The sequence below is a fragment of the Gastrolobium bilobum genome, unplaced genomic scaffold (genome assembly GCF_033153095.1).
Source record: "Gastrolobium bilobum isolate Gb01-03AN ecotype WA unplaced genomic scaffold, APGP_CSIRO_Gbil_v1 utg1221, whole genome shotgun sequence".
NCBI classification, from domain to species: domain Eukaryota; kingdom Viridiplantae; phylum Streptophyta; class Magnoliopsida; order Fabales; family Fabaceae; genus Gastrolobium; species Gastrolobium bilobum.
The window spans coordinates 379699-407462 of record NW_026897257.1 but is presented as its reverse complement, the minus strand read 5'-3'; the positions used below and the strand labels follow the sequence as shown (position 1 = coordinate 407462).

Genomic DNA, 27764 nt, shown 5'->3' with positions numbered 1-27764 from the left:
TCTTCCAATTTTATTTATTTATTTTTTCCAGGTTCTGTATGTAACCATTTCTCTTTATTTTCGGTTGGGTTATGATCAGGTGGGTGAACTTCCACAATACCTCAAACTCCTTTCTTTGCCATAAGTGTAACTGGACTGTGACGTGTCTTGATTTTATTGGATGTTTGTTTAGGGGACTTTGTGAACGTCCACAGAGGATGAGAAAATGGAGGAAGATAAACGGCGGTTGTAGAAAGAAAAGGACAATAGGCCAGTGAGTTTATGGCTGTTGCCTTCTATTCTTTTCTTGGGTCCCATATTTCAATTACTATTAAGTATTTTATTTTATTTTATTTTCTGAGCATATGGTTTGAAGAACATTATTTTCATTGGTCATATGGATGGATGATTAAGTGCGTGTTTTGTGCAGCATTTTTTTTAGGGTTTTATGAGTATAATGTTGTAGGATATAAGCAAATTTTCCTACTCTCACAATAAAGAAGAGAAAGAAAGTGAAATGATGTAAGAGAAACAAAAACATGTAAACCTCACCTCTTAATTGTGTGTGTAGGAAAATTTTATTGGGTTACGTAACATGATACTAATAAAATCGTTTTTTTTATTACCCAAGTCAGTTTATAATAATGGCATCATGTCACTTGTGACAAAGAAACTGTTTTTTCTTTTTTTTCTTTTTTTCTTTTTTAAGTACAGATACTTTTCTTTTATTCCTTGGTACAAATTATAAGTAGAGATTGGATAGAGTTTGTACCTAAAATGCGTCCGAGTCAGAGTTCAATTACCAACTTTCCTTTTTTATTACAGTTTCTTGATGGTCGGAAATAAATAATTTTCTTTCTTTCTTTTTTGTTTATTCACTCATATGGTAATTACAATTTTTCTCTGGACTTAATTTAGCTTTCATTGTGTAAAACTAATGAAATTTTAATGCTTTCAAACGACATAAAATTATTTTTATTTTTTCTCTTATGAAATTTCTCCACACCTTTAAAGGAGAGATCTATCCTTATTTGTAATACTAAAGCTATTTCTTCTTAGAAATGCTTTCTTGGTAACTTGAATTCCTATCATAGTAAAAATTATTTAACTATAAAGAAAACTTGTTTATCATGTAAGCCACTTATTATGAACCATCATAATTAGCTTTTATTAAGTATTAACAAACTTATTCTCTATTTATAGAAAAATTACAAAGAGAAAACATGGAACATTTTGCATTTTAGAAAATTACAAAAATTATTTGGGAATATTTGGAGAATTTCAAAAAATAATTTATTCAAAACTCAAATAAGAAATTAACAATAAACCTATAATGTCATGTGTACATAGACCACTACATCAGCTACAATATAACACATTCTAGGAATTTACATGGCCTGATCAAAAGGACAGGCAAGTATCGACATTTGTCTCTCTCTAAATTTTGAATTTATTATTATTATATATGTAAAATAATATTTATTTAATAATAATAGATTATTAACATCTACCTAAAAACTATTTGTAATAGTTAACATATCCTATTATTCTTTCTTACACTTATAATTTTAATATTTTATTTTCATCTCCTATCATAAAAAAAATCCATCATTCAACATAGCCCCTAACAAAAAAAAATCCCTCATGAGTATTAATTTATCCATGAATGGTTTTTATATTCTAACACAACATAATCATATTACACGATAGAATTCATTCTCTCACCAGCTTATTAAAATTCACTGATACCGTATTAAAATTCACTTATACACTTATAAAATTCCACCCATGCTCCCCTCTGTTTAATTTATTACCAAATAGTGTCTTTCCAAATGTTGCATAAAAATTTACATCGAATTGATACATATTGTTTGTTTCTTTTTGTTTCATTAAGTATTTAAGGAGCAAGATGTATTGGAGTACTAAAATGAACAGCAGGAGTTGCAACCGAAGATTTATGGCTTCCAATCAATAACTCATGAAGATCTTTAACATTTTATGATATAAAAAAAGCAATTTTAACAGTATAGATATTGTGGAGTTTATCTTAAGCCACACAGAAGATCATGATCTAAGCATTCATATAGCATTATCATATGCCGTATCTGTGCATCACATAATTTTCGTAAGAGTAATATCATAAACAAACATACCAAACTTGTCGCACATGATGTAGTCCTAAATCTCACGTTACCATGAGGATATATGAGTACAAAAAATAACGTGAAAGTAACTATATACTTTGAACAGTGCACAAATATATAGTTATATGTGTGTGCGTTGATAACATTATTCATTTTGCTATCGACATAATAGGGTCACATAATTATTCTTGTGACATAATAATTTTATACATGTTATATATTCGGGGAGATAAATTTACACCAATAACAAGTTCTACATTTAATCTTAATTATTTATTCCATTGACATTTAACGGTTCACGTGATTAACAAATTAGACCAATTAGACCAATTAAATGTGACATGGGTAACTAAGAATGAATGTAAGACTTATATCATAATTAACACTAAGTTTAAATAATTTATTTTTACATATTAAATTATAATTTTTTTTAAAAATAACTTAATTTTATAGTTTATTTTAATGGCTCTCATATTACAGAGAAAATAAGTAGTGGGGTTCTATTGCATAATAGTCTATTTCCCCTTATTTTAATGGGTGAAACATGTTATTCTAATTTTTGAAAATTTTAAATTTAAACTCTTTTAAATTAATTATATTTGATCATTATAATTTTAAATATTTTTTAAATTATATTATATTTAATTATATTTTCTTTAATAATTTCAATTATTTTTAATTTTTTATATTTTTACCAAATTTAAAAATATCTTTACAATACATAAAATATATAATTACATTAAATTACAATACGATCCTAATTCCTAAATAAAGAAAGACAACCATTAAAAACGTATCATAACGCTTAAATAAACATTATCTCCAATATTTTTGGAGTTTTATAAGAGTTATGTTGTAGGAAAAGTGACTGTGTAATGTTATAGAGATTCGTTTTGCGTGCCTAAATTTTTTATTTATTTTTTTGTTTTAAAAAGTGTGGATCTCACAAAATGTTGTGAGGGTAGGAAAGTTTGTTGTGTTATGTTAAAGGATAAAACTAAAACCCATATTTTTTTTAGTGGCCTCGGATCTAGTGTTTGGTTTAAATTTTTTTGTTGAAATCCCATGCATCCGAGTTTGACAATTGATGATATCTTTGTTTGATAGAGGAGATATAAAAACTTATCCACCAAAGTCATTTGTCCAGCAATTTAGAGTCAAATGCAAAAATAGAAGCAGCACACTATTGAAGTGTGGTATTTGCATATAACCAGCAAGTGAGAAAAAGTTGACAAAAATTGTGATAATACTACTCTTTTCTGACTAAATTTAACCCAATTTTTTTAGTAAAATTTTCACTAACCAAACAAATTTTTTTTTTTTAATTTTTTTATCAAACTCATTTTTCTATAATATTTTTAATAATTACATCTACCAAAAAATATCTCCCAACAAAAATAGTTTCCTCATATAACAGTTTATGAATCACAAAGTGCAATTCTGCTAAAAAGTCAAACACACCTGTCACCTAATGAGCGAGATGCACATAATTTTTTCCCTTAAAAAAAAAATATAAAGCATGCAATACAGGTGCGAATTTTATTTTTTTAATAGTTTGGCGGTAGAATACTAGGATGATATTTTACGGCGTAAATTGAATTTTATTTTTTGAAAATATTTTAATCGGTTCATCGTTTTGCGACTAGTTCGATTCGAAATGAGTTCAAAATTAAGGTTTTAAATCCCTCCCAAAAGTAATACTGAAGAGTGGAGAGAATCAAACACATACTCTCACCCTCACCTGCTTAGCTCCCATACACCAGCTAAACTACCACCATTTAGTAATTAAATTTTATTTTTTACCAGACCTTACTATCGCCTAATTAAATCCCAGCATTTAAGTAGTGACCAAAAATTTACCATATTTACTTTATTATATGTTCAATGCAACCTCGTCGTGTAAGGCAAATAATTACACTTTAATTAATATGTATTATTACTGTAAAAAAAACATTTACATCAATGTTTACTAATACTTTAACACGTTATTTTTATCATTTTAGCAATTAAAATAAAAACAATATATTGTAATGTGTTAAAGTATTGTTATAAAATTCAGTAACAAGAATATTAATTAAATACACAATTATAATTATCTGGTCTTTCGTGACCACACATTTTAAAGGTAATGCGCATGCCTTTATTTAGACGAATATTCCATCATCGTAAGCATTTTAGATGGTAGGTTTTGTATTAGCACTAATCAAAAGAACAAGTGGCACCAATAGCTCACCAATTAAAAAGACACTATGAGCTGCCCGTGCCATAGGGTGGGGCAACCAAGCTCGGCCACATAGCGAATGACAGCAAATTTTCATGTTGATTTTTATTGACATTTACACTACAAGGTCCAATTGACCATCTTGTGGGTGGAGCAAGTGACACAGTGATCCAAGATGTTCAATTAGCCCCGGATGTCCTCGGCCATGCACTTTTGTAGTTCATTCTTCAACAAGCAGACTCCAGTATGACATGAAGTTAAAACAGAATTGGCAATTCGTCTTTGTAGACTACGAAAATCCATAGCCAACTTTTTATCCCAATTGCAGCTTTCTCTGATACGGAAAAAATTAAATGTTTTCAGAAGAAACTTCAAAATTTCTTTCGACGGAATAAGTAAGGCCTTTACCTGTTATCAAGATCGATCTCACCCATAATGACCATCATGTCATCAAAGATATATATAAGATTCTCAAGAATTTCCACCTCATTTTCCAAGTTTCCTTGCAACTGAAAAAGAAAAATGATACTGTAAATTAAAAGGTTAATCAGTAAAATTTGATGACTGTGAAATATTTAAACTATATAGTACGAATTTCAAAATAGCGTACTTGAATTTTGCCTAAAAATATCAAATGCATTCGAGTAGAGAGTAAGGGGTAATGAAACGTTTTTTTTTCGTCAAACTTTGCATTGCATAAGAAACTTGGGTAAAATTCACGACAGCAGAAGGCGACACCCAAAAAAGGAAAGTACGAAAACAAGATAAAGTTGAGATTGGAAGGAGAAGAACAGTACGAAAGTCTTAGTTTGCAGCATGGGATTTCGAGATCTCCGAAGATGATCCAATAATGAAGAAGGAAGGCCATAATAGAATATGCTGTGATTGTTGGAGAGCCAAGTACCTCGCACCATGTGAGCCGTCACGTTGGACACGGGTGTATCCTCAATAGAATCGAGACCAGAACCACCAATCTCTGCAAATGACAATTAGGATATCTATCTGACAGACAGCACTAGCTCAGCAGACTGACAACAAAAGGTGCAGCAATAATGTTACCTAATGGAATGAAATCATATGGGTTGTCTCCTTGGGGTGAGAAACCATAAAAGGTAATTAGATGACAACTCGGGAAGTTTCCGTAGCTTAAGTAGCATTCTTCTCCAGATCTGCATGGTCTTGATAGACAAAATTTCAATGAATCTGTTGCAGTATCTACTTTGCCATAGTGCATAACATGTGGGCATAGCTGTTGTCAGGAACCAAAACAGAAATAAGAGAAACATTTATAGGTCTCGAAGTGTTGCTTCGCAAAATCTGGGTATTTCCTGAACAAGGAAAGCAAATTGTGTATATAATAATAAACAATATTACAACCCAGAGGAAAGTATATATAATTGTCAGACATCATGGTTTATATCAAAGAAATGCTAATCCAGATACAGATTGAAGAGCACACCAAGGATGGGTATCATCAACTCGAAGTAATGATCTCAATTCTAAATTAGCAAAAAAGCCAGCTAGGATTAAAGAACTGCCAGCCCTGTTCCAGAAGAATATGCTATTCTTAACAAGATAATAGACAGCCCTTGTATTTTGAAATTCCATTACCTCTAGTTTCCTCATTGAATTCAGTGATCAATGCACAATATTTGAAGACTTTTTTTATCAAAATATTCAAAAAGAAAGAGGGAGAAGGGAGAGAAAACATGAGAAAGAGGGAATTTACATACTGAATGATTAAGAAAGCCAGCAATCGGGATCAAGCATGTTCTCAGCTTTCCATCGGAATACATTATCTGCATGCTATTGGAGTACCAAAGTTCACAAGCCCAAAAAAATTTATCCCATGTGTACAGCTCTGGTGGAAATATATCAGGAAAATCATTGCTCAGAGTGGGGAACAACTCAGCATATTGAGCATGCAGGTGCTGCCACAAAAAGAAAGAACAAAGAAAATGTCATTTTTTACTTGTGGGCAATGTTTAGCAGTAAATAGTGAATACATAGAACAGAAGTATGTTTAACCAGTAATATACGTGTGTATCAAAAATAGAAAACTATCATTTCCTAATGATCAAAACTTCATGAAAGAATAGAGATGTGAGTGCTGTTCAATCTCATCCTGTATACTACATATTTCTTTCAAGAACAATAAGCTTCCTGGCAGTTTCAAATTTGCTTTTCAAGAACCAAAAGCAGTTGCATTTCTACAACATGAATAATTATCAGGTCTCAGACAGACTGCCAGAGAAGATTTTGACTTATAGATTGGAAGCTGTTCTGCAAATTGAAACCCATGCATATATATTTGGATCATTGGATTTTCTAAACCCGTATCACCTGCCCCTTCAATACCACATGCAAATAGCAGTTTAATGTCCAGTCCACGTAACAAAGGAATTGAAATGAACTACCCATTTGGCAAACACCTGTTTTGACACAAATCTCAATGCACTATAGTTTAGATCACAGAAATGACTTTGAGACGTGCCACCATCACCTGGATTAATACATTAGTTAATGTTGTTTTAAGCTTTAATACCCCTTCCTCCCAGAAAAGCAAAAAAGAAGAGAAAATTATGAAAAACTCAAAAAAGACGTTGAAGGAGATTATTTTGCAAATGAATGGATACAGTACCGGCAATAATAGTCAAGCAGCAAGGGAATCCTTAAATGAACCGTAATTTGAACAAGCTATGTTTTTCAGGGGTCATTTCCATTATGGCTCATTTTGTCTTGAAATTTAAAATCATCCTTAGCAAGGACAGGTACACATTGACACTCATTAACAACATCAATAAGTTAAATCTTGAATAAACTAATAAGTGTAGTTTAATAGTTTTAGTACAACTCAAAGGAAGGAAGAACCGAAGTCTAAAAACAAGCTGATCAATAAACAGGTCAGAACCTTAGAAGAACTGATTACCTGTCTTGCATGTATTATCTCTTCCAACAGCAAGGTTCCATCTAACATTGTAATTGCTTCAAAGCCAAAACTCAATCCTGTGAAGTAAAATATTAAAGCTATTTGGAAAAGCGGAGGAAAGAAAATACTAAAGGTCACGGTGGACAGTGATTTCCATCAAGCTTTTTTAATCACAATACGTATCTTGAATCATTGGCTGCAATTTTGTATTGTGAATCGAATCGAATCGTAAGATTCAGAAACATAATAAAAAGTGACTTTAAAATATATAATATCATATAAATCCATATTCCAAAAAAATAAAAATCGAAAAATAAATAAGTAACCAAATTTAAAACCGGCTTTTGGGTATCGAGCGTCTTTGTTTTTAGTTCTTATGTGTTTCTGGCTTGAACGAAAGAAGAGAAAAAGAGAATTAAGAAGGATCAAAGAACAAATGTTCCAGAGTCAAGATGAGAAAGAAAAAGAAATCAAATTGGGATCTTTTTAATTTGGATTTGGTTGGGAATTGGGATTTTGGAAAAACCCTAATCTTCCGTTAAACGAATTTCCAGATTCTCTATGATTTGAATCCTCAATTCTTGGTCTTTCTTTTTCCAAAATCATATTGGATTTTGAATCTAAAATCCTGATACGATTCACGATAGCAACGGAATCGTGCGATTCGGCAATTCTATGAGCGATTCATGGTCTGCTCCAATACACATTTTTATGTTGTATTTTTATATTGTTTATGTTACCATGGAAGCCATTTTCTTGATGCGACAACTAATGGAAAGATACCGAGAAAAGAAGAAGGACTTGCATATGGTGTTCATAGACCTTGAGAAAGCATACGATAGGGTTTCAAGGAAAGTTTTATGGTGGGTTCCGGAGAAGAAAAAGGTCTCATCAAAGTATGTAATGGCAATCAAGGATATGTATGATGGGGCTACTACATGTGTAAAAGCTTGTAATGGAACATCAAGCTATTTTCCTATCACGGTAGGCGTACACCAAGGGTCGGCTCTAAGTCCTTATCTCTTTGCCTTAGTTATGGATGAACTAACAAAAGATATTCAAGAGGAAGTGCCATGGTGTATGCTTTTTGCAGACGATATTGTGCTTATTGATGAGAGCAAGGAGGGTGTTAATAGAAAACTTGAATTGTGGAGAAGCACGTTGGAATCCAAAGGGTTCACATTAAATCGAAGTAAGAAGGAGTACCTGAAGTGTGAGTTTTCTCTGGTACGAGATGGGGACCAAGATCCCGTGCATCTAAGTGGTCAAGAGGTCCCCAAAAAAGATGCTTTTAAATACCTGGGCTCCATTTTGCAAAAAGGTGGAGAGATTGATGAGGATGTAAATCATAGAATTAGAGCAGGGTGGATGAAATGGCGCAGTGCATCTGGGTTTTTGTGTGACCGCAAAATCCCCCTTAAATTAAAAGGAAAATTTTATAAAACAACAGTAAGACTGGCAATGCTATATGGAGCGGAATGCTGGCCAGCACATAGGCAACATGAGCATAAGGTGGGAGTAGCAGAGATGAGGATGTTAAGGTGGATGTGTGGTTATACAAGGATGGATAAGATAAGAAATGAAGATTTCGACGAAAGGTAGGAGTAGTACCGGTAGCCGAGAAGATGAGAGAACATAGATTGAGGTGGTTTGGGCACGTGATGAGAAGGCCCCTGGATGCTCCTGTAAGAACAAAAGTTTGTTACCAAGAGCTCAACACAAAAAGATGCAGAGGTAGGCCGAAACTGACTTGGGGAAAGATAGTAAAACAAGATTTAATGGAATGGAATATAGATTGGCAGACAGTATGTCTTAGAACGGAATGGAGAAAAGCTATAAGTCTGGTGGAGGGTTAGACCCATTGTTATTCCTATGTTCCAGATGGTCCCTTTTTAGCCTTTTTCCCCTTCATTCCCCCACTTCTTCTTTTTCCTTTCTTTTTTACTTTTATTTATTTATATATACATATATATATATATATATATATATTATTACTTTTTTTTTTTTTACAACCGTTTTGTATTTTTCATGTGGGTTCATTTACCACCGACCTCAATTAATTTGGGATAAAGGTGTTGTTGATGTTGATTGTTTATGTTATGAATCAAATCGTATCGTGCAACATGTATCACGTATCAAGCATATATATGCTATATGCATATATACATTAATGTTACATCTTTATTCACCTAAGCTCATATAATTAGTCTAGGTATCTGGTTGCAACCTTGCTCTTGATCTATCATTTAGTGAACTCAATGGTGTTACAGACAGAAATACAAGGGAAAAGTAATAACAGAAGGCAGAAGTTGAGGTATTCAGTTGGATTAATTGAAGGCTTTAATTAGGAGCCGAGACTAGTTAGTTAGTAAGCTAATCCGAGCGGTTAGTTAATAGAAGACCTATCATAATAGTCCAATTGCATGTACATCACGGGATATATCCCTCTTGAGTCTTGAGAAGTGGCTTTTGACAAGTACTGGATTAGGCTGAGAGTGTTTACTTGAAGGGAAGTGCCCCTTGGCAAGAGAGGTGTCTCTTGTGTGTTCATTTGTTTTTCTCATCAATAAACAGATCTTTTTCTTCCATGCCCAATTTTTCATTCATTCTTCCTTACTATTTTGCAAGTATCAAGTTCTAAAGAATCTAGAGCCGCAACATGCGGTTGCAAGAAAATCCGACATAGTTTTCACAAAACAACATGATAAAGCCAAAAAAGGTAATTAACAAATTATTCATCAAGGCCACTTAAAAAAATGAAGCCTATCAATAACTATATTTACAATGTGACATCATTAAGGAGAAGGGCATGCCAGACAATCAGATCACTACTAATAGACAAACTAGTTAATAGAGACAATATCATCAAATACAAATCTCGATCTGATGTTACTGTAACAACAAGTGAACAGAATATAATTTATGGACTAAAATCAGAACAGAGGAGACTATCTCCTTGCAACTACAGTATTTCAGAATTAACAGAACCAAAGGAAATCAACACAAGACTCAATTAAGAAGAACAAGCCTTAGCCTAATGGCTACCTGTCTTCTCAGCAATACAAAAGATACCCCCAATTAACCTAGTTACCAAGCACCACACTCAGTTGCCAAACCAACCCATACTCGGTGTAATTTTCTGCATACCTTCTCTCATGACCCCAACTACCTTATATTTCCCCTTTTCTTCCTGAACATTCTTTCCCACCACTTTGCATATTTTCCTCTCCATTCATGGCTTGCCACGTGGCATCTTTTATAACTAACTCCCCCCCTAACTCTCTTGCCATCAGCTCCTTATTTACTACTTGGACTTTCCTCTTTCTATGATAGACCTCCTTGAAGGGCTATATGGTTGAGGCCCATCACAATCTCATCATAACCTTATACTTCAATTATCCCATAGTTCTTCCATTTGCAGACGGTGAATATAATTTTATATCTTTGCCAGTCAAAACTTCCTTAAACCTGTAATGAAGTTAGCATCTCATCGAATAAGCATGACCCTTTTTTTCACTATATTAACCATAATCCTTTTGATCTTAACAGAGTGTCAATAATGACATTAATCATACGATTGTTTTGTTATAATATCCTCTTAGTGCATCAAGCTAAAAATTTCGATGCAACATGCCACTATGCCAGCATGTAGCAAGCAGATAAATTTTGACTAGGATGTTTATAGCATTACCAAACCAGAACTACTACATTAGAAAGAAGGTAGAAGAAAGTTAGATACTTAATATCCCTAAAATATTGAGTTCATGAGAGAATTGTCCTTGCACAATTGTAATTTAATTGATTATAGTCTTGCCAAGTTTTTTCTTCAATCACATAAAAGAAGCAAAAGTGAAACCACCAAATTGGCTATTCACACATAAACCAGCTAAAAGGATATGAAAAATAAGTGTTGGAAGTGTTTCCTACCTGATACCGAGAAAAAAATAGAGAACCTATAGAGCTGGACTCCCACTGGTTTCTAAAGAGGATGAATAGGCAAGCAAGCAGCTATTAAACAAAGAGATCAATAAACAGGGACAAAAGCTACAACCTAGAACTAAAGGGGTATATGCCTCTTAAAATGGAAAATAAAAGGGACACCTAAGGTATCTTACCCTTGCAAAACTATTACTCAAAACACTTTAATATGGTTACTAATGAAACTGACAACAGGGAAATTCAAGATACAGATAGAGTAATCACCCTATATAACCTTTATAATGAGATGTCTTTTGAATTATTAGAGTTACTATTTGCAGGTATTGTTCAGAGCCTAAGAAAAGCACCTTAAGTATAAAGGTTGAGCACAGTACAGTGACTTGCAATTTTGGGGATCTGTACAAAATTTATATCTATGTGCGAGTATAAAGCATGTCATAGTCAAGTAACATTACCTGTATTAAATTTTTCGGGGAGTGTGTCAAAGTAAATTTTGAATTTTGAATCACAGTTGTACTTCTCTTTCATACTCCATAATAGCAATATTGTCTCGGATGATATGCCATCAACTTCTTTTAAGACACGATACTGAATTGGATAAGAAGGACAATTATCAGTTATTAAGAACATAAGGGAGTGGTGAACACATAACGTTTCTCCTTTTCTATTTATTTTAAGAAATAATGTCACCTAGAATGGATCAATATCCAACTATGTTGTAAGTTTTCCCAACAAAGAGAGAGAGAGAGAGAGGTTGCTCCCAATTGGTAAGGAAGGACATGTTAACTAGCATCCTAGATGACATTATTTTTGCAAAACAAAAGATAGATGAAGCGCAGGTATAAAATGGGTATTTCTTATCACCATGTTGAATGTAAAGGATGTAAAGATAATATTTACATGTACTATATTATTGTTCAATAGTTTTTGGAATGAATGATAGTCTATTCTAGGCTTCGTAAAGAAGTTATAAGTAAACTAATTTTACTTTTTATTTGAACAAGTAAATGTACCATATCGGTTTCATGCACAAGCTCCTCAGAAATTATAATGGACAATGGAATTTCTAAAGCAATGTCCCCAACTTTTAGATCTTTCCTTGCTATCGCACCTCTACCCTCTCCTTCAACATCTGCGTGGATTAAGGGGGGGGAAACTCGTATTAAGTGTCTTAAAATAAACAATATATGTGCAAAGGAAATAAAATCATCCTCTAGAAACCAATGAATGAAAAAGCAAATGTAAAAAAATACAAAAACATAATAAAATTTACAAGCTATCTTTATCTCTGTTTTTACACCATTGCTTTCACCCCATTCTATCAGGCGCTCTTCTTGGTAACAACTGCGATCTCTGTCAATTACTCCCTTCACACTGTTCTTGTCCCCAAAATCAGAAATAAAATCGATAATCGTTTCCCGTAACCTTTGCAGGATATTTGTATCGAGATGTGTACAGCTAGAAAGTGACATGTCGGTAAGCAAAACAATTGAATTGAGAGCCTCCAACTCATTCCTGGGGCTGTAAATCTCCACTGATGTGCATGCATCGTCTTCAGCAAAATAAAGTTCCAGCTGCAGCTTGGTAAATAAGTTAATTCATGAGTTGATGATGTCGCAAAAGTGAAAGAGTATAAAAAAAAGATGAAAAACAATCATGGCAAAATACATTTCAGTTTTCTTTGTTAAATAGAACAGGAAGATACCCTGATTATATATTCGTGGAAGTGTAAAGAGAATATTTTAACACAAAGGTGTGTAAGAAACCCAAAGACTACCTAAATCCCCTAACTCTAGTTTGTTTTTAGAGCGATAAACTGAGTGACTGAGAACTTCACAGAGCAGAAAAGGAAGTAACCTCATTTAACTGTATGATTCGTGCAATCTGAAGCAACACCTTTACAGTATCACTCATCCAACCAGGTTTTGAGGAGCTCCTGAGATATATCCGTTCCTTGGGACTAAAACCCTGACTTTGTAGTAATTTCTATAAAATAGCAGTTAGTCAAAATAGGAGAAATGGCTAAGGACTCAAACTCAATAAAATCATAAGCAATTAAGGAAATCCCCAAGAAATGATAAACCAGAGGCATATATTACCATAGCTTAATTGCTGTGAAATTATATTGCCTATAAAATTTACATATATTATAACTTAATATGGTGTATTTTGCTTCCATTTGTCATTTAGTTTTAACAAATCTGAAATTTCTCAATGAGAAACAATTATAGAATTTCCTGTTAGGAATATATATTTCCTTTAATCATATCAAATCAAAGGCTTTAATCCTTCTTGATTAAGGAAATTTTATAACAGAGAAAATTTAGCTACAGAGATTTAAAAAACAAAAAAAAAAAACTTGAGCAACATTAAATGAACTCAATTATCTGATTTTTACCTTCTTTTCATCAAAGAAAGGATCATTTTCAGATAGCTCAAGAACAATTGAACACTCCTCATCAGTATCCATGACTGCAGCTGCAGTCAATAGATGGAAGTCAGACAGCAATCACAAGTCAAAATATATAATAAGATAATTTTGATAACTCTCTAAACAAATCCATAATATAATGGCAATAATTCTTGGTACCACAATGCAAGAAGTTCGGCGTCGACATTTATACATCACGGTCACTGACTTATCATTGACATGCTAGAATACGAAATCTCAAGAATAAAGAAAACCAGACCTTAATTACTTATATTTGCTACTCATTTTCCATTCCAACATATTATGGTATAGTTACTTACATTATCCTCCAGTTTATATGGTTTAGATTCATTAACATTTCACGTATGAACCTGAAACAATACTTGAAAAAAAAAATGCAATAGAAAATGAAATGCAAGAAAAAATAATGATGCATTTCTGGCAAATCGTATACTTATATCATGTATAAACCCTAAGCACTGGCATTTCAGTATTTTACCCATCGAATAGAGAGAGAAAGAAAGTAAGATTCGAATATCATATTCATATCTGCGAGAAACGAAGTAAAATATAAATTTCGTCAATCTTTGCGAGCAATGCATTCGTGAGAAACATACAATACAATGATTACGAACTTTCTTTGATCGTTCGCAATTTCTCAGTAAACAAGCAAAACTTCAGATTACAATACAGGGAAGAAATTGCAATTACTTCAGAGGTGCTCCGATTAGAGAAGAGTGCAAGGTTCACTTGGTCGTTCTCTCTCAGTTGAAGCTACAAACGAAGCAAGAGAAAATTTGAGCGGCAAAAAAAGTGAGAGGGAGCGATGCACAAAATGTAGTTATATGGGTTGTTCCGAGCGCTGCCCTCGTGATCTTTTAAATTATACAGATCAAACGGTTATGCATACTCATTCAACTCTAATCGTTCGATCAATGAATCCATTGCACTAGTTAATGACCAAGAGCCCATGTTTGTTGCTTGATGGACCTGTCCAGGAGCCCATGTTTTCTTGAATCATTTTGTATCAATCATAACGGCAAATATTTGATCAGTTTATGACAGGCCTTTCGAGTAGCCCATCATGCTGTCCAGAACACTCATTCAATTCTAATCGTTCGATCAATTAATGCAGTACAGGTATAAGATGGATACGCTGCACTAGATAACGATCCCTCAGATATAAAAACAAACAAATACTTGATCGGTTTTTCTTTGTTGCCTGATGGGCCTGTCTAGAAGCCCATGTTTTTTTGTATCATTTTGTATGGATCACTTTATCTAACAAATATCGGTCCACCCATTGTTCTCCTTCTTTGTTTGAATAATAATTGTAAGAGAAAATAAGTTGTAAGAGGAATGATCTTGCAAATATAACCCCTTCTTTCTCTCTCTATATATATATAAATAGGAAAAATATTTCTCAAGCAGCTTGAGATAAATTTATCTCTGGCTACCCAAAACTACGTCGATTTATTTATTTATTTCCTTATATCAATTGATTCACTTTTGAATGGTTATGATTCTCTTTTCTCTCTCTTTCTTTATCACCATTGATATATCTTTGTACGGTTATGATTTAGTAGACGGAGATAAGATTATCTCAAGCAGCTTGAGAAACGATAAGCCATATATATATGATCTTTTTTCCTTGAATTAAATATTGTATATATATATATATATATATATATATATATATATATATATATATATAGGAAAATAAAAGTATAATGTTGTATGAAAGTTGTTAGGTTATGTTGTAGAGATAGAGATTGTGAGACCCACACTTGTTTTTGTTAATGTTTTTTTGAAAACAAGTGTGGGTCCCCAATCCCTATCTCTACAACATAAATTAACAATTTTCTTATAACATTATTTTTCTTTTTCTCATATATATATATATATATATATATATATATATATATATATATATATATATATATATCCTTCGATGATACTTGAATCTTTAATTCATTTGAAATTCATCTCTTCACCTGCATTTACTATTTAACCTAAGTTAAATGACTTAGTCGGCTAATGACAACTTCACGCCAACATCAAATAGTTTCGAGGTTTGCGCAACAACTTGTAGAAAAAGAAATCATACAATGATTTCGGTCGGAGTTTTGATATATATAGGATGCATCTGGGGAGCTACATCGGGATTCAACATTGAATATTATATACCATGCATACGGAATATGCTTTGTTAACAACAAAGCTCGTTAAGTTGTTGCATTTTATTCTTGGCTGTTATTTTCTTTTGGGTCAAGGTCTAAATAGAATAAAGGAAATTGTGCTTCCATTGATCATTCAAAGGTTCTATTGTTGAATTGAACCCATGTATATCTTTCCCTTTCCCACATCTTGGGACCCTTTTTGAAATTGGGGGGAGGGGGAGGGAACCTTTGGATCAAGATTGATATATTATTTAAATTAAGAGTAAACACATTTTTTGTCCCTGGCAATATCTACGAAATCATTTTTAGTCCCTGACAATAAAAAAGGACCAAATTGGTCCCTACCAGTATGTAAAAAGGGCCACATTAGTGACGGAGGAGTTGACATAAGGACTAACGTGGCCCTTTTTTCATAATTTTAGAGACTAATTTGATCTTTTTTTATTGTCAGGAACTAAAAATAATTTCGTAAATATTATATTCTCAGATACCAAAAAAGATGTTTACTCTTAAATTAATTTCAGAAGTCATCCGATAAAAAAACATTACACGCAAAATCATCCGATCCTTTTTGCTGAAGAATCCTTTCTTTGACTGCTTGACATAACTTGTAAATGCCACCCATCGCTCATTTTTCCGTATCTTTGTTTCCATTCAAAATTTCATTTATACCTTTTATCATTTGACAAAATGTTCACCGTTCAATTCGTGCATGGTTCCCAAGAGTAGTATATGGGTATCTGATTCTTTGTACTCGGAACGAAAGCGATAATCCATCCAACGGTTGTAATAAAAAACAAAAGCCACCCTTACAGTGTGGGATAGTAAAACAAGAGAGTACGGACCCTCACTAGTACTGTTTCTGTGCACTCTGATGGAACCAAGTCTTTTGATTCTTATCACTTTGTTTGGTTTTGGGCATAGAGTTAGTGGCTGCCATTTCTTTTAATATAAATTAAAAAGGGTACGGTTGATGTCCTCTTTTAAAGAACTAGTGTATTACCCGTGGTGATGTACGCGAAAAAAAATCAGTTTGTTTCGCGTGGTGGGTTGGCTCTTTGGGCCGAGCCCATTTTGTCACTTCTAACTATTAGCATTTTATATCAGTATGTAATGGATTTCTATATTTATCTTATGGTCATTCCAAAATATATCGCTATACTTTAGCTAGTCTTGAGGTCACTCAAAAATTACAAAGTTTGACTCGGCTTCTTTCAGTATTTCTCAGAGATTGACTTTCATTTATTACACTCAGATTTATAAAATAATAATAAATAATTATTTTTTGCAAGAATTTGTGCCGTTAGTATCTTAAATTTTACAAATTTATATTTATAAAAATTAAAATCAGATTTAGGAATTTAATTAAAAAGGAAGAAGGATGAAATTTTAATTTAATTATAAGAATGTGTTGGCAGGCGGGTCGTGCAGGCCCTCCGGGACTGGCCCAGTTTTTAACCTTTAACTATCAGAATTTTATGTATATAATTATGTTTTTGCAAGGATTGGTGTCCTTAGTATTTTGAATTTTACAAATTTGCATTTACAAAATTTGAAATCAGATTTATGAATTTAATTATAAAAGAAGAAGTATGAAATTTTAATTTAATTATAAAAATAAGTTGGTGGGCCGGCCCTCCGGGCCGAGCCTAGTTTGCCACCTCTAACTATCAGCATGTAATAAGTTTTTGTACTTATCCACAAAAAAAGGTCCTTATAGTTGCATTGAGATTTTTTATATTTTATCTGAGAGATGGACTTTCATTTATTACACTCACATTTACAAAATAATAATAAATAATTATTTTTTGCAAGTATTTGTATCATTAGTATTTGAAATTTTAAAAATTTATATTTAAAAAAATTAAAATTAGATTTAGGAATTTAATTATAAAAGAAGAATAGTTGAATTTTAATTTAATTATACAAATATGTTAGTGGGCTGGCCCTCAGGGTCGAACCCAGTTTGTCACCTCTAACTATCAGCATGTAATATGTTTTTATATTTATCCAAAAAAAAGGGCTCTTATAGTTGCGTCTAGGTTTTTATATTTTATCTCAGAGATGAACTTTCATTTATTACAATCAGATTTAGCAATTTAATTATAAAAGAAGAAGGATAAAATTTTAGTTGAATTATAAAAATATATTAGCGGGCCTCCGGGCCGAGCCCAGTTTTCCACCTCTAACTGTCAGCATTTTATATAAATAAGTTTTTTTTGCAAGGATTAGCGCTTTTAGTCTTTGGAATTTCACAAATTTGTATTTACAAAAATTGAAATCAGATTTAGAAATTTAATTATAAAAGAAGAAAGATAAAATTTCCATTGAATTATAAAAATATATTGGTGGGCCGGCCCTCTGGGCCGAGCTCAGTTTTTCACCTGTAACTGTCAGTATTTTATATAAATAATTATTTTTTGCAAGTATTTGTGTTAATTACACTCTTTCAATAAAAAAAATGAAAGCTTAATTTCTTTCTTATGTACTAAATTAAAATTTTCATTTTATAGTTCTTAAATTTTAATAAATATTTTTTACATAATGACAGACGTCTTTTTTATTTAAATTTAAAATTTATAAATTTTTATATTAATTATACATATTTTTTTATATAATTTTTATCTTTTTTAATTTATGATTTTTAGATATTTTTTTAATTGGTTATACATGTATATTTAAAAATTTTATGTTAAATATTTTTTTAAAACATACATGTATATTATTTTAATTGGTTATACATGTATATTTAAAAATTTTATGTTAAAATTTTAATTTATTTTTTGTAAAGTATAAATTATGCCATTTGTTATTTTTCCTTTTAACTTTGAAATTTTAAATAATTTTTATCGACTATAAATGTATTTTTATAATTTTAAATATTTTATTGTTTAATCTATTATTTTATAATAAATTCAAATTTATTATATATATCTTTTTTCACTGCATAAATATTAAATGTTGAACTCTTTTCTCATATATCAAGTTCACATAATTTTTCATTTAATTTATTTCCAAATTTCAAATTTATTTCACAATATAGATAATTTTGTTATTTTACAATTTTTTAATGTTTTTGTCTTTTTATGCAGCATTAATAGGGCTAACAATTATCTATGCAAAAAATAGTGGGATATGTAACAAAAGAAAAGTAGAGGTCTTTTTACTCATAATATACAACAAAAGAAAAGTATTGGACATTAAATGAGTTGTCTACCACAAAAAATGTTCTAAAAGTTTTCCCATCATTACAAAGTTAAAAATTCAAATTTAAACATAAATTCAAAATTTAGAAGGGTTGAGTTATTATTAATTTGAAAATTCCAATGTAGTATGCAGTGGGACATTGAATGAGTTATCTGCCACCAAAAATTGTTAACATAATTTTTCATTTAATTTATTTCCAAATTTTAAATTTTTTTTACAATATAATTTTTTTTTATTTTACAATATTTTTTTTAAATGAGTTGTCTGCCACAATAAATGATTAACTTAATTTTCCATTGATTTTTTATTTCGATTTTTAAAAAAAATTATTATTTATTTAATTTTTTTGGTATCCTTATTTAAATTTTTATTTCCAAATCCTTTCCCATCATTCCAATTTAAAATTTATAATTGAAATCCAAATTTTGAAATCAATTCAGAATTCGAATTTCAAAAGAGTGAACAATTCCAATGTAGAAAACATTTAAAAGAGCTGAGTAATTCCAATATACAAATCAGTGGGACATTGAATGAGTTGTCTGCCACCATAAATGATTAACTTAATTTTCGATTGATTTTTTATTTCGATTTTAAAAAAATTATTATTTATTAAATTTTCATTTCCAAATCCATTCCCACCATTACAATTTGAAATTTAAAATTGAAATCCAAAATTTGAAATCAATTTAGAATTCGAATTTCAAAAGAGTGAGCAATTCCAATGTAGAAAGAATTTAAAAGAGCTGAGTAATTCCAATGTACAAATCAGTGGGACATTGAATGAGTTGTCTGCCACCATAAATGATTAACTTAATTTTCCATTGATTTTTTATTTCGATTTTTAAAAGAAATTATTATTTATTTAATTTTTTATTTCCAAATCCTTCCCACCATTACAATTTGAAATTTAAAATTGAAATTCAAAATTTGAAAGCAATTCAGAATTCGAATTTCAAAAGAGGGAGCAATTCCAATGTAGAAAGCATTTAAAAGAGCTGAGTAATTCCAATGTACAAATCAGTGGGACATTGAATGATTAACTTAATTTTTCATTGATTTTTTATTTCGATTTTTAAAAAAATTATTATTTATTTAATTTTTTATTTCCAAATCATTTCCCACCATTACAACAGAATAGAAAAGTAACTTGAGAAAAGTAAACAATCAGAAAGGATAAAGATTGATAGAAACGGAAAGACAAATCAAAGAATTAAGAATATAGGTAGATCACCAAATTTACATGACAAACGATTACATTCGAAGCACTATGCTGCAGGAAAATAGATTCAGAATTTAAACCATATGCCTTCCGATTAAAGCCATAAAATTAAAAAAAAATACATATCAACTCATTGAAGGAAAATTAAATAATCCTGAGCTGTTAGCAGTTCTGATTCCCTATATCAAGAAATAATCCTAAGTTGTTAGCTGTTTTGATTCGCTGTATCAAGAAAGGAAGAAATTTGATGAACATTTGGGTCGACCAGAGACTTAAGGAATGGTGTGATTATTTCACTTGCTTATACAAATTTTATAAAATACACCTCTCCGTCACATTTTTTTTTTTTTTTTGGAACTACAAAGATCATTGGACAGTAGCATGGATCCTTCCACCCTACAAAAAAAGTGAAAGCCAAAATTCAAACAACGAAAACAAAAATCATAACAACAGACACAGAAATTTAAAATCACAACAGAGACGAAATCACAACAAATTAGTAAAAAAAAAATCAGATGAGAGTTTATTGGCATGTCATTATCTGTTTACTGCTTAAGGGAGAGAGAGAATCCTTTAATCCATCTTAATTCCTTGCACAATGTGATAAAGTCTCCCCACTTCATGTGGCAACGTCTAATGAATCGAAGGATCTGTTCAGTCGTGCACATAGACATTCCTTCCAGGTATTCTCCATTAACACCATTTTCTTTAAAAATTTGCCGGTAATTAACAAAATTTATAGTCTCTAGCCAAAAGCCAACATACTGATAAAATACACAAAAGATGAGCGAGAGCACTGCTGTTAGTTTATATTCTCAGTTACATTTGAAGATGCATCATATGTCTATATAACAGCACCCAAAGAAAAAGATGCAGTTAGAAGGTTATATTCACCGAGATTAGATCCTCATCAAACAGCTCTTATGTAATATATACAGTTCACATTACAGTCAATAACATAAATGAATTAAAAAAAGATGTAGAAGCATTTTAGAGCTTAATACATTATATCAATCATTCATAACAGTGCATCCATTACATTGTAGAGTCTGGACCTATAAAATACACCTCTCCCTCACAGATTTTTTTTCAGGCCTGCAAAGATCATTTGACAGTAGCATGGATCCTTCCACCCTACAAAAAAAGTGAAAGCCAAAATTGAAACAACGAAAATGAAAATCATAACAACAGACACAGAGACAGAAACATGCTACGACAACAGAGACGAAGTGATAATAGATTATAAAGAACAACCAGCACTACCCGTTCATCCAACATAACCATCTCAACATTGTCGTCAAAATCTCATACGTTAAAAATTAGGAACCTTCCAAGATCGAACCACCTTAACCTTAATCCTCCAGTCCTCCTTGGTAGGATTAAGATCCTTTATAAAATCATAGGTTGAAAACATTTCGTAGGGGAGAACGAAAAAGGAAGAAAAGAAAGTACCTATTCCTCTAAAAGAAACAATCAGCAAAAATGGAATACCGGAGGGAAGAACAAAATTTCTATTCCCATGTTCCTTCTTATAGACCCAAGAAACAAAAGAAAAGAAAAGTAGTAAGAGATTAAATGAGAGTTGTCTGCCACCTAAACACCTTAATTTTTTTTCCCACCATTACAATTTGAATTTCAAAAATGAAATCGAAATCATATTTTGAATTTTAAAAGAGCTGATCATTCTAATGTAGAAATCGTGATCAGTTAATTACAAAAAAGAAAAAGAAAAAAAAGAAATCATGATAAGTTTGAATTTCAAATTTTAAAAGAGCCTCTCAATTCCAATGTAGAAATCATCATTAAATGAAACATCTGAGTGAGACATTGAATGAGGACTGAGACAATTGCAAATTGAATGAGGTGTCTGCCACCACAACTCAATTGAATCAAAATTCAATTCAACTTTTTTCTTTCGTATTTTAAAATGTTTAAAATATTTAATAATTCGAATTTGCCAAAGGAGGAAAGTTTTTAAGTGGGTATGGTGTGAACAAAAATTTGAGATGCAAGGAGGGATTGACACATCGCAAAACTTTCCAACAAATGGAATTCCTTCAGAATAATAGATATATCTATTTAGTGAATCGTTTAGTGACAGTTTTTGAAGAAAAAAAATTATAAATATGTATTTTTTTAGAATACATAGTTATAATTCATTAAAATGACATAATTTTTTTTATTTTTTTTTTATAACAAAATGACATAATTTTTACATGGACAGATAGTTTTCCATTAAAAAAATGTGACATAAATTGGTAAAATCAAGGTAGATGAAGAATAAGCACCCTCATTTCTTAATTTTATAGTACAATAAATAGTTCAAGAATTCAACATTATAGGAGCTTATTCAAAATTCGCCACCTGCATAAGTTGGTCCAAAGATCCGGCTAAAATCTTAATCTATCTAAAAGTAACATTGTTGCAAGTAAATAAGCCGCCTCCGTTGAAATTATTATCTCTTTTTGTATTGATGAGAGAAAAAAAAATGTACGGCAAAATGGTAGGACGACTTAATATGTTGGGCTGGCAAAAAAGCCAAAATCACATCCATTCTATTTGGTTTTGGTGGGGCATCTTATATGCCTCAATAGGGAACCATCAGAATAAAATCTTTGCATTGATCTCCAAGCAACAAACGGACACACAGAGAGACGCTGAGAGAGAGAGAGAGAGAGAATAAGAGCAAAAAGGACTTGTTAGCGCAGCGCAGCGTCCTTGTTTGTGATGTTCATTCATTAGCATGCTCCCATGGACAGCAAAAGTAATTTGTAGCCTATATATCTATGTGGATGTGTTTTCTTCTTCGTGCGTGTTATTGCTGTCTTTAACAGAACAGTGATCAAAGTGTTTTGACAAATTTTTTATTCAAATATAATGTGAACAGTACTTTTTATTAAGTTATCACGTGTCACGAAATTAGCTATTAGGGGTAGCGAATTTTAACACAATTTAGTTAAAAATACTGGTCAAATGCCATTTGGATAAAAAAATTACAAAAAAAAAAAAATTGACACTTTGTTCTATGTTCCGTCTTTAACTCACTTGATTAGTTGCACTCATTAATTCCTTTTAGTCATATTCATTTATTTTTTTTTCAAATTTAAAAAGTAAGAGCAATTGAAATTGATCAGGCGGAACAAGGGTAGCCTAGTATTTTTCATGTATATCTTTCTTCCAATTTTCATTCTTTTAAACTAGTACTATTAGTTAATAATTATTATTATAATAATACCTGTGCTCCATTGCTGTACCTACCCACTAGGGTAAAGGTGCAAGGCAGAAGCTCCAATGAAGCATTCCAACTAATGGAGACAATGGCAGCACGTGTTTATAATGGTTCAAAAAGTTAAGAAGAATGAAAGAAAGAGAGAAGCAAATAAAGAAGACAAAAGCGAGGTTGAAATTTATTGATGTGTAATAAAATGGTATTTAACTTGACTTGATTTCATTGATCACCAAATAGCCTTATATAGGCAATATTGATACATTGTATATGGCAGTAGCCTTTTGCGATGACAGTCCCAGCAACAACACGATGACAAACTTATCTAAATGAAAACTGGCGTAACAATTTCGTTATAGTAACAAACTAGCGTAAGTAATTGGATATAGCTGTAAGAAACTGATATGGAACAACAAACTGATATGGGTTATGGTTTGTTCCTTCAATAATGCGTTCCCATGCAGAGTCTATATAAAAACATAAATAAAATAAGGCATCAAAAGCTGGATTGTATTAATAAAAAAATATTTAGGTTACTAACTTTTAAAAAATACAAAGGATAACTGATGAGAAATATAGTCCCACATTGGTTATATGGGCAACTAATGTGAGGTTTATAAGACCTTGGGCACTCCCACTCTTAAAGCTAGATTTTGGGGTGGTGACCTCAAGGTTTTTAACATGGTATCAGAGCCATCAAAATCTCACCGCCTTCCACTTTTTTTGTAGTGAAATTTCCACATGTAGGTGATCTTGTATGTTGTCTATTCTTCAAGCGTGTGAGGGGGCGTGTAAGATTTATAAGGCCTTGGACACTTCCACCCTTAGAGTTAGCTTTTGGGGTGGTGACCTCAAGTTCTTAACAATAACTAATATATAAAAATATTTTACAAATTGATTAATGTAAAAAATTAAACTTCTAATAAGGAATTAACTTTTATTTACTTACATATAAAAAATTTAATGGTGGTTGCTTGTAATTTGATGCGCTTACACTTCAGCCAAGACAACCCGATAGCCTTTTTCAAAAAGTATATAGCTCCTCTCTTAGCTTGACAACCTGATAGCCTTTACAACTCAATATCAAAATCAACAACCAAAAATTGTCAACTTTTTTCTCAATTGTATGAGAAGACTTTCCAGAGTTACTTTTGTGCCTCGACACCCCTTTTCCGAACATAAAGTTTGGGTTTTGGGTAGTTGTTTCCACCAGTTAACCCAAAACACCCCTCTAATCCTATCCACTCGCACAGTAATATTAAGAATAGCACCACTTGTTAATGGTTAACGGTATTAATCCAATCAGACACTGATACGTAAGGCAAACAGCAAACTTGGATTAAAAATAATAAATTGAGTTTTTGTGATGATTTACATCAATCACAATTACATGTCCTAGTCATGTTACGTTTCGCCTAATTTATATATAATTAACAAAAGTCACTTTTGCACTTCACAACATGACAAATTTCTGATAGTCCATCTTTAAATTAACTTATTTAGAATATGTGATTTTCTTAAAAATGATTGTTACAGTATAAAAATATACTTAAAGGGAAAGGTTTTCTGACGTGATGGTGAAAACGCTACGAGTACTTGATCCAAATGAAGGATTTTTTAGCTGTGGCTAGGGAGCTATTCTAAGACTGTTTAAAGTCCAAAATTTCGGCTGAATTTTCGTTGGGCATGATAATCACACCCACATAGATCTCAGTAATCTAGAATGATGTTTTAATTGAAGCATCAAATAGCTTATCCTCAAGCTCATTTGCATAATTCAAATTATTAGGTAATAGTGCTACCCTATTTATTACTGATATTCCCTACAGGTCCCATCAAGCTACTAACCTTTACCATGCCATGTGCACCCCAGGTGTTCACCAACATCCCAGCTGGCTACCCAACTATGTCAGGGTGTAAAGGCCTTTACCAAAGAAAAAAAATTGTACAAAGCGAACAAATCTTTAAACTAAATGAACAAATCATGGTGCCAACCAAACTGCTCGCCCATAAACTTTCCCTACATATCTAATAATAAAGGAGTTAATTATTCAAAACTAAAAAGACAGAAGCATATGGGACATGTCTAAATTAAAGGCTATAGATTCTTCCCCAGTTTTCCCTTCTGTCTCACGAGTCATATTTCATAACATGATCGAGTACACTTCAGAGTAAAGTGATTCCGCTTGTTAATCAGTAACAGCTATAACTCGGCTCACTGTCACTGTTCAATGAGAAACAGCGTTGATGAGAACAAGAACAAGCCTTAAAGATAACATTATTACTATTATCACTTGATCTTCTCTTCCTCCTCTGCCTCTTTGCAATTATCCTCAATCTCAGACTCTAGTTTAGGACTCTCACTATCCAGAGCCCTTTTCTCCTGTTCTTCCTCTTCATCTTCGTGATCATTTTTTACCCTCAGAGCTCCATTTTTTTCATTCCTATCTGCCCTGAGCTTCAAGGTTTCCAACAATTCATCCACTGCCTTCTCCTTCTTACGTCTGTTCTTGATCAAAACCTCGCTTATATCAGCCGGAGTCATCCTTGCCATGTCAACAACCTCCTCCAACTCCTTCAAAACCGAGTCATCCAAATCACCCTCTTCACACCCCAAATAGTTGTTGAGCAGAATCTTCAAAGCAGGGAACGAACAATAACTCATGAAAATATGCATATCCATTCTCCCACTCCGCAACAGAGCGGGGTCAAGCTTCTCAATGTGATTCGTAGTAAACACGAAAATCTTCTCGCTCCCACAGCAAGACCACAACCCATCAGTGAAATTCAACAACCCAGAAAGTGTAATAGAATTCCCACCATCTTCGCCAGAGGCAGAGCCACACCCACCACCTCGCATTTCAGGAGCACCCGAATCATAGTAACTCCTAGAAGAAAGAGAACTAGAACCGTTGATGTTTTTGTTGTTGTTCTTCCTGTTAGGGAGGCTGATAGAGCAATCAATGTCCTCAATGACAATTATGGATTTGGATGTGGTCTTCATGAGAAGCTTCCTGAGGTCAGAATTGTGATGCACCTCAGTTAACTCCAAATCATATATATCATAGCCAAGGTAATTGGCCATAGCAGCAATCATGCTAGATTTACCAGTACCTGGAGGGCCATAGAGAAGGTACCCTCTCTTCCAAGCCCTTCCAGTTTTGTGATAAAAAGATTGGCCATTTGCAAAGTCCTGAAGATCCTCCATGATCTCCTTCTTCTTCTGAGGGTCCATAGCCAATGTGTCAAATGTGCTAGGATGCTTGAATGGCACTGAATCCCAAGGATGACCCCTTGAATCCAATGACCCACCTCTTGAATTCGTGTACAACAAACGATCCTGACTCTTCCTCCGAATCTCACTCGCTTTCTCCATAATGTAATCCAAGTAAGAGTTCAGTATGAAAGACTTGTCTTTTTTCTTGATCCGAAGTGTGAAACCTCGCTTCTCATCGGGTAATGGACGCCACGAGAATGATTGGCCTTGTCTCTGCGTCACCACGTGTTCCCACACCACATTAACGCCGTTGAAGGTGTCGACGATGCTGTCATTGTTGGCGAGGCCGAAGGTGAAGCCGCTAGAGTTGACGGCACGTGTCAGGTTGAGGCGGTTGCCTGTGAGGGACACGGAGGAGCTCAGGTAGAGCTGGACGGCGTTATAAAGCTCGTTGGTGTTGACGCCGTCGATCTCCGTTATGTCGAAGTAGCAATAAGAGGAGAAGCAGTGGAAGATTCGGTTGAAGAGCTTCGCGGAAGCGTAGCGAAGCTCTGGTGGGAAAACTGTTTGGAGGATAGTTTGGCAGAACGCAAACACACCCAGAAGTGATGCCACAGAGGTCCAATATTCTTTCATTTTCTTTTCTTCTAAAGGCGAGTCCTTTATGGATTTGGAAAAGAAAAAGATGGAAACGAAACGAGTGCAAAAAAATGGATTTTGGTTTGAGACAGAGAGAAGAGATAGAGACGAGGATAGGAAATCTTGTAATTTAATAAAACTGATCTTAGCTGTATTTATAGAGTGATGCGTGGGGTTTTGGTATTCAGAACCTGTGGGGGAAGTGGAGGGGGAATAAAGTGAAGGGAAAAACTCAAATAATGAGAGAAAGGTGGCAACTGGTTTGATATCTGAAGGAGTGGGTGGGCCAAGGTGGGAAGATTATAAGGACACAGAAAATTGCAGACTGAGAGAGACGAAAATTACAAAAAGGGTTTTTGGAAATTTGGATTATAAAGATATCAGAGATGGGGCCAAATCTATTGGGTTGAGAGCTGGAGTGCTGGACTTGTGC

At 32.7% G+C, this 27764-nt stretch overlaps 2 protein-coding genes across 2 annotated transcripts; both read right to left on the bottom strand.

Annotated features, from left to right (window-relative positions):
* Positions 1-4306: 4306 nt before the first annotated feature.
* LOC133305517 (uncharacterized) lies at positions 4307-14437 on the bottom strand. The gene is made up of 12 exons (XM_061505760.1): positions 14355-14437; positions 13611-13690; positions 13070-13198; positions 12486-12786; positions 12226-12344; positions 11668-11800; positions 7274-7350; positions 6078-6275; positions 5404-5593; positions 5142-5320; positions 4753-4853; positions 4307-4678 (listed from the first exon to the last, which is right to left on the bottom strand). The coding sequence occupies exons 2-12, from the start codon at positions 13680-13682 to the stop codon at positions 4528-4530; spliced, it is 1650 nt and encodes a 549-aa protein (XP_061361744.1). The 5' UTR covers positions 13683-13690; positions 14355-14437; the 3' UTR covers positions 4307-4527.
* Positions 14438-25765: 11328 nt separating this feature from the next.
* LOC133305533 (AAA-ATPase At5g57480) lies at positions 25766-27328 on the bottom strand. Its single transcript, XM_061505782.1, has one exon. It carries the CDS (start codon positions 27326-27328, stop codon positions 25766-25768), a length of 1563 nt encoding a protein of 520 aa, XP_061361766.1.
* Between the last annotated feature and the right edge of the window lie 436 nt (positions 27329-27764).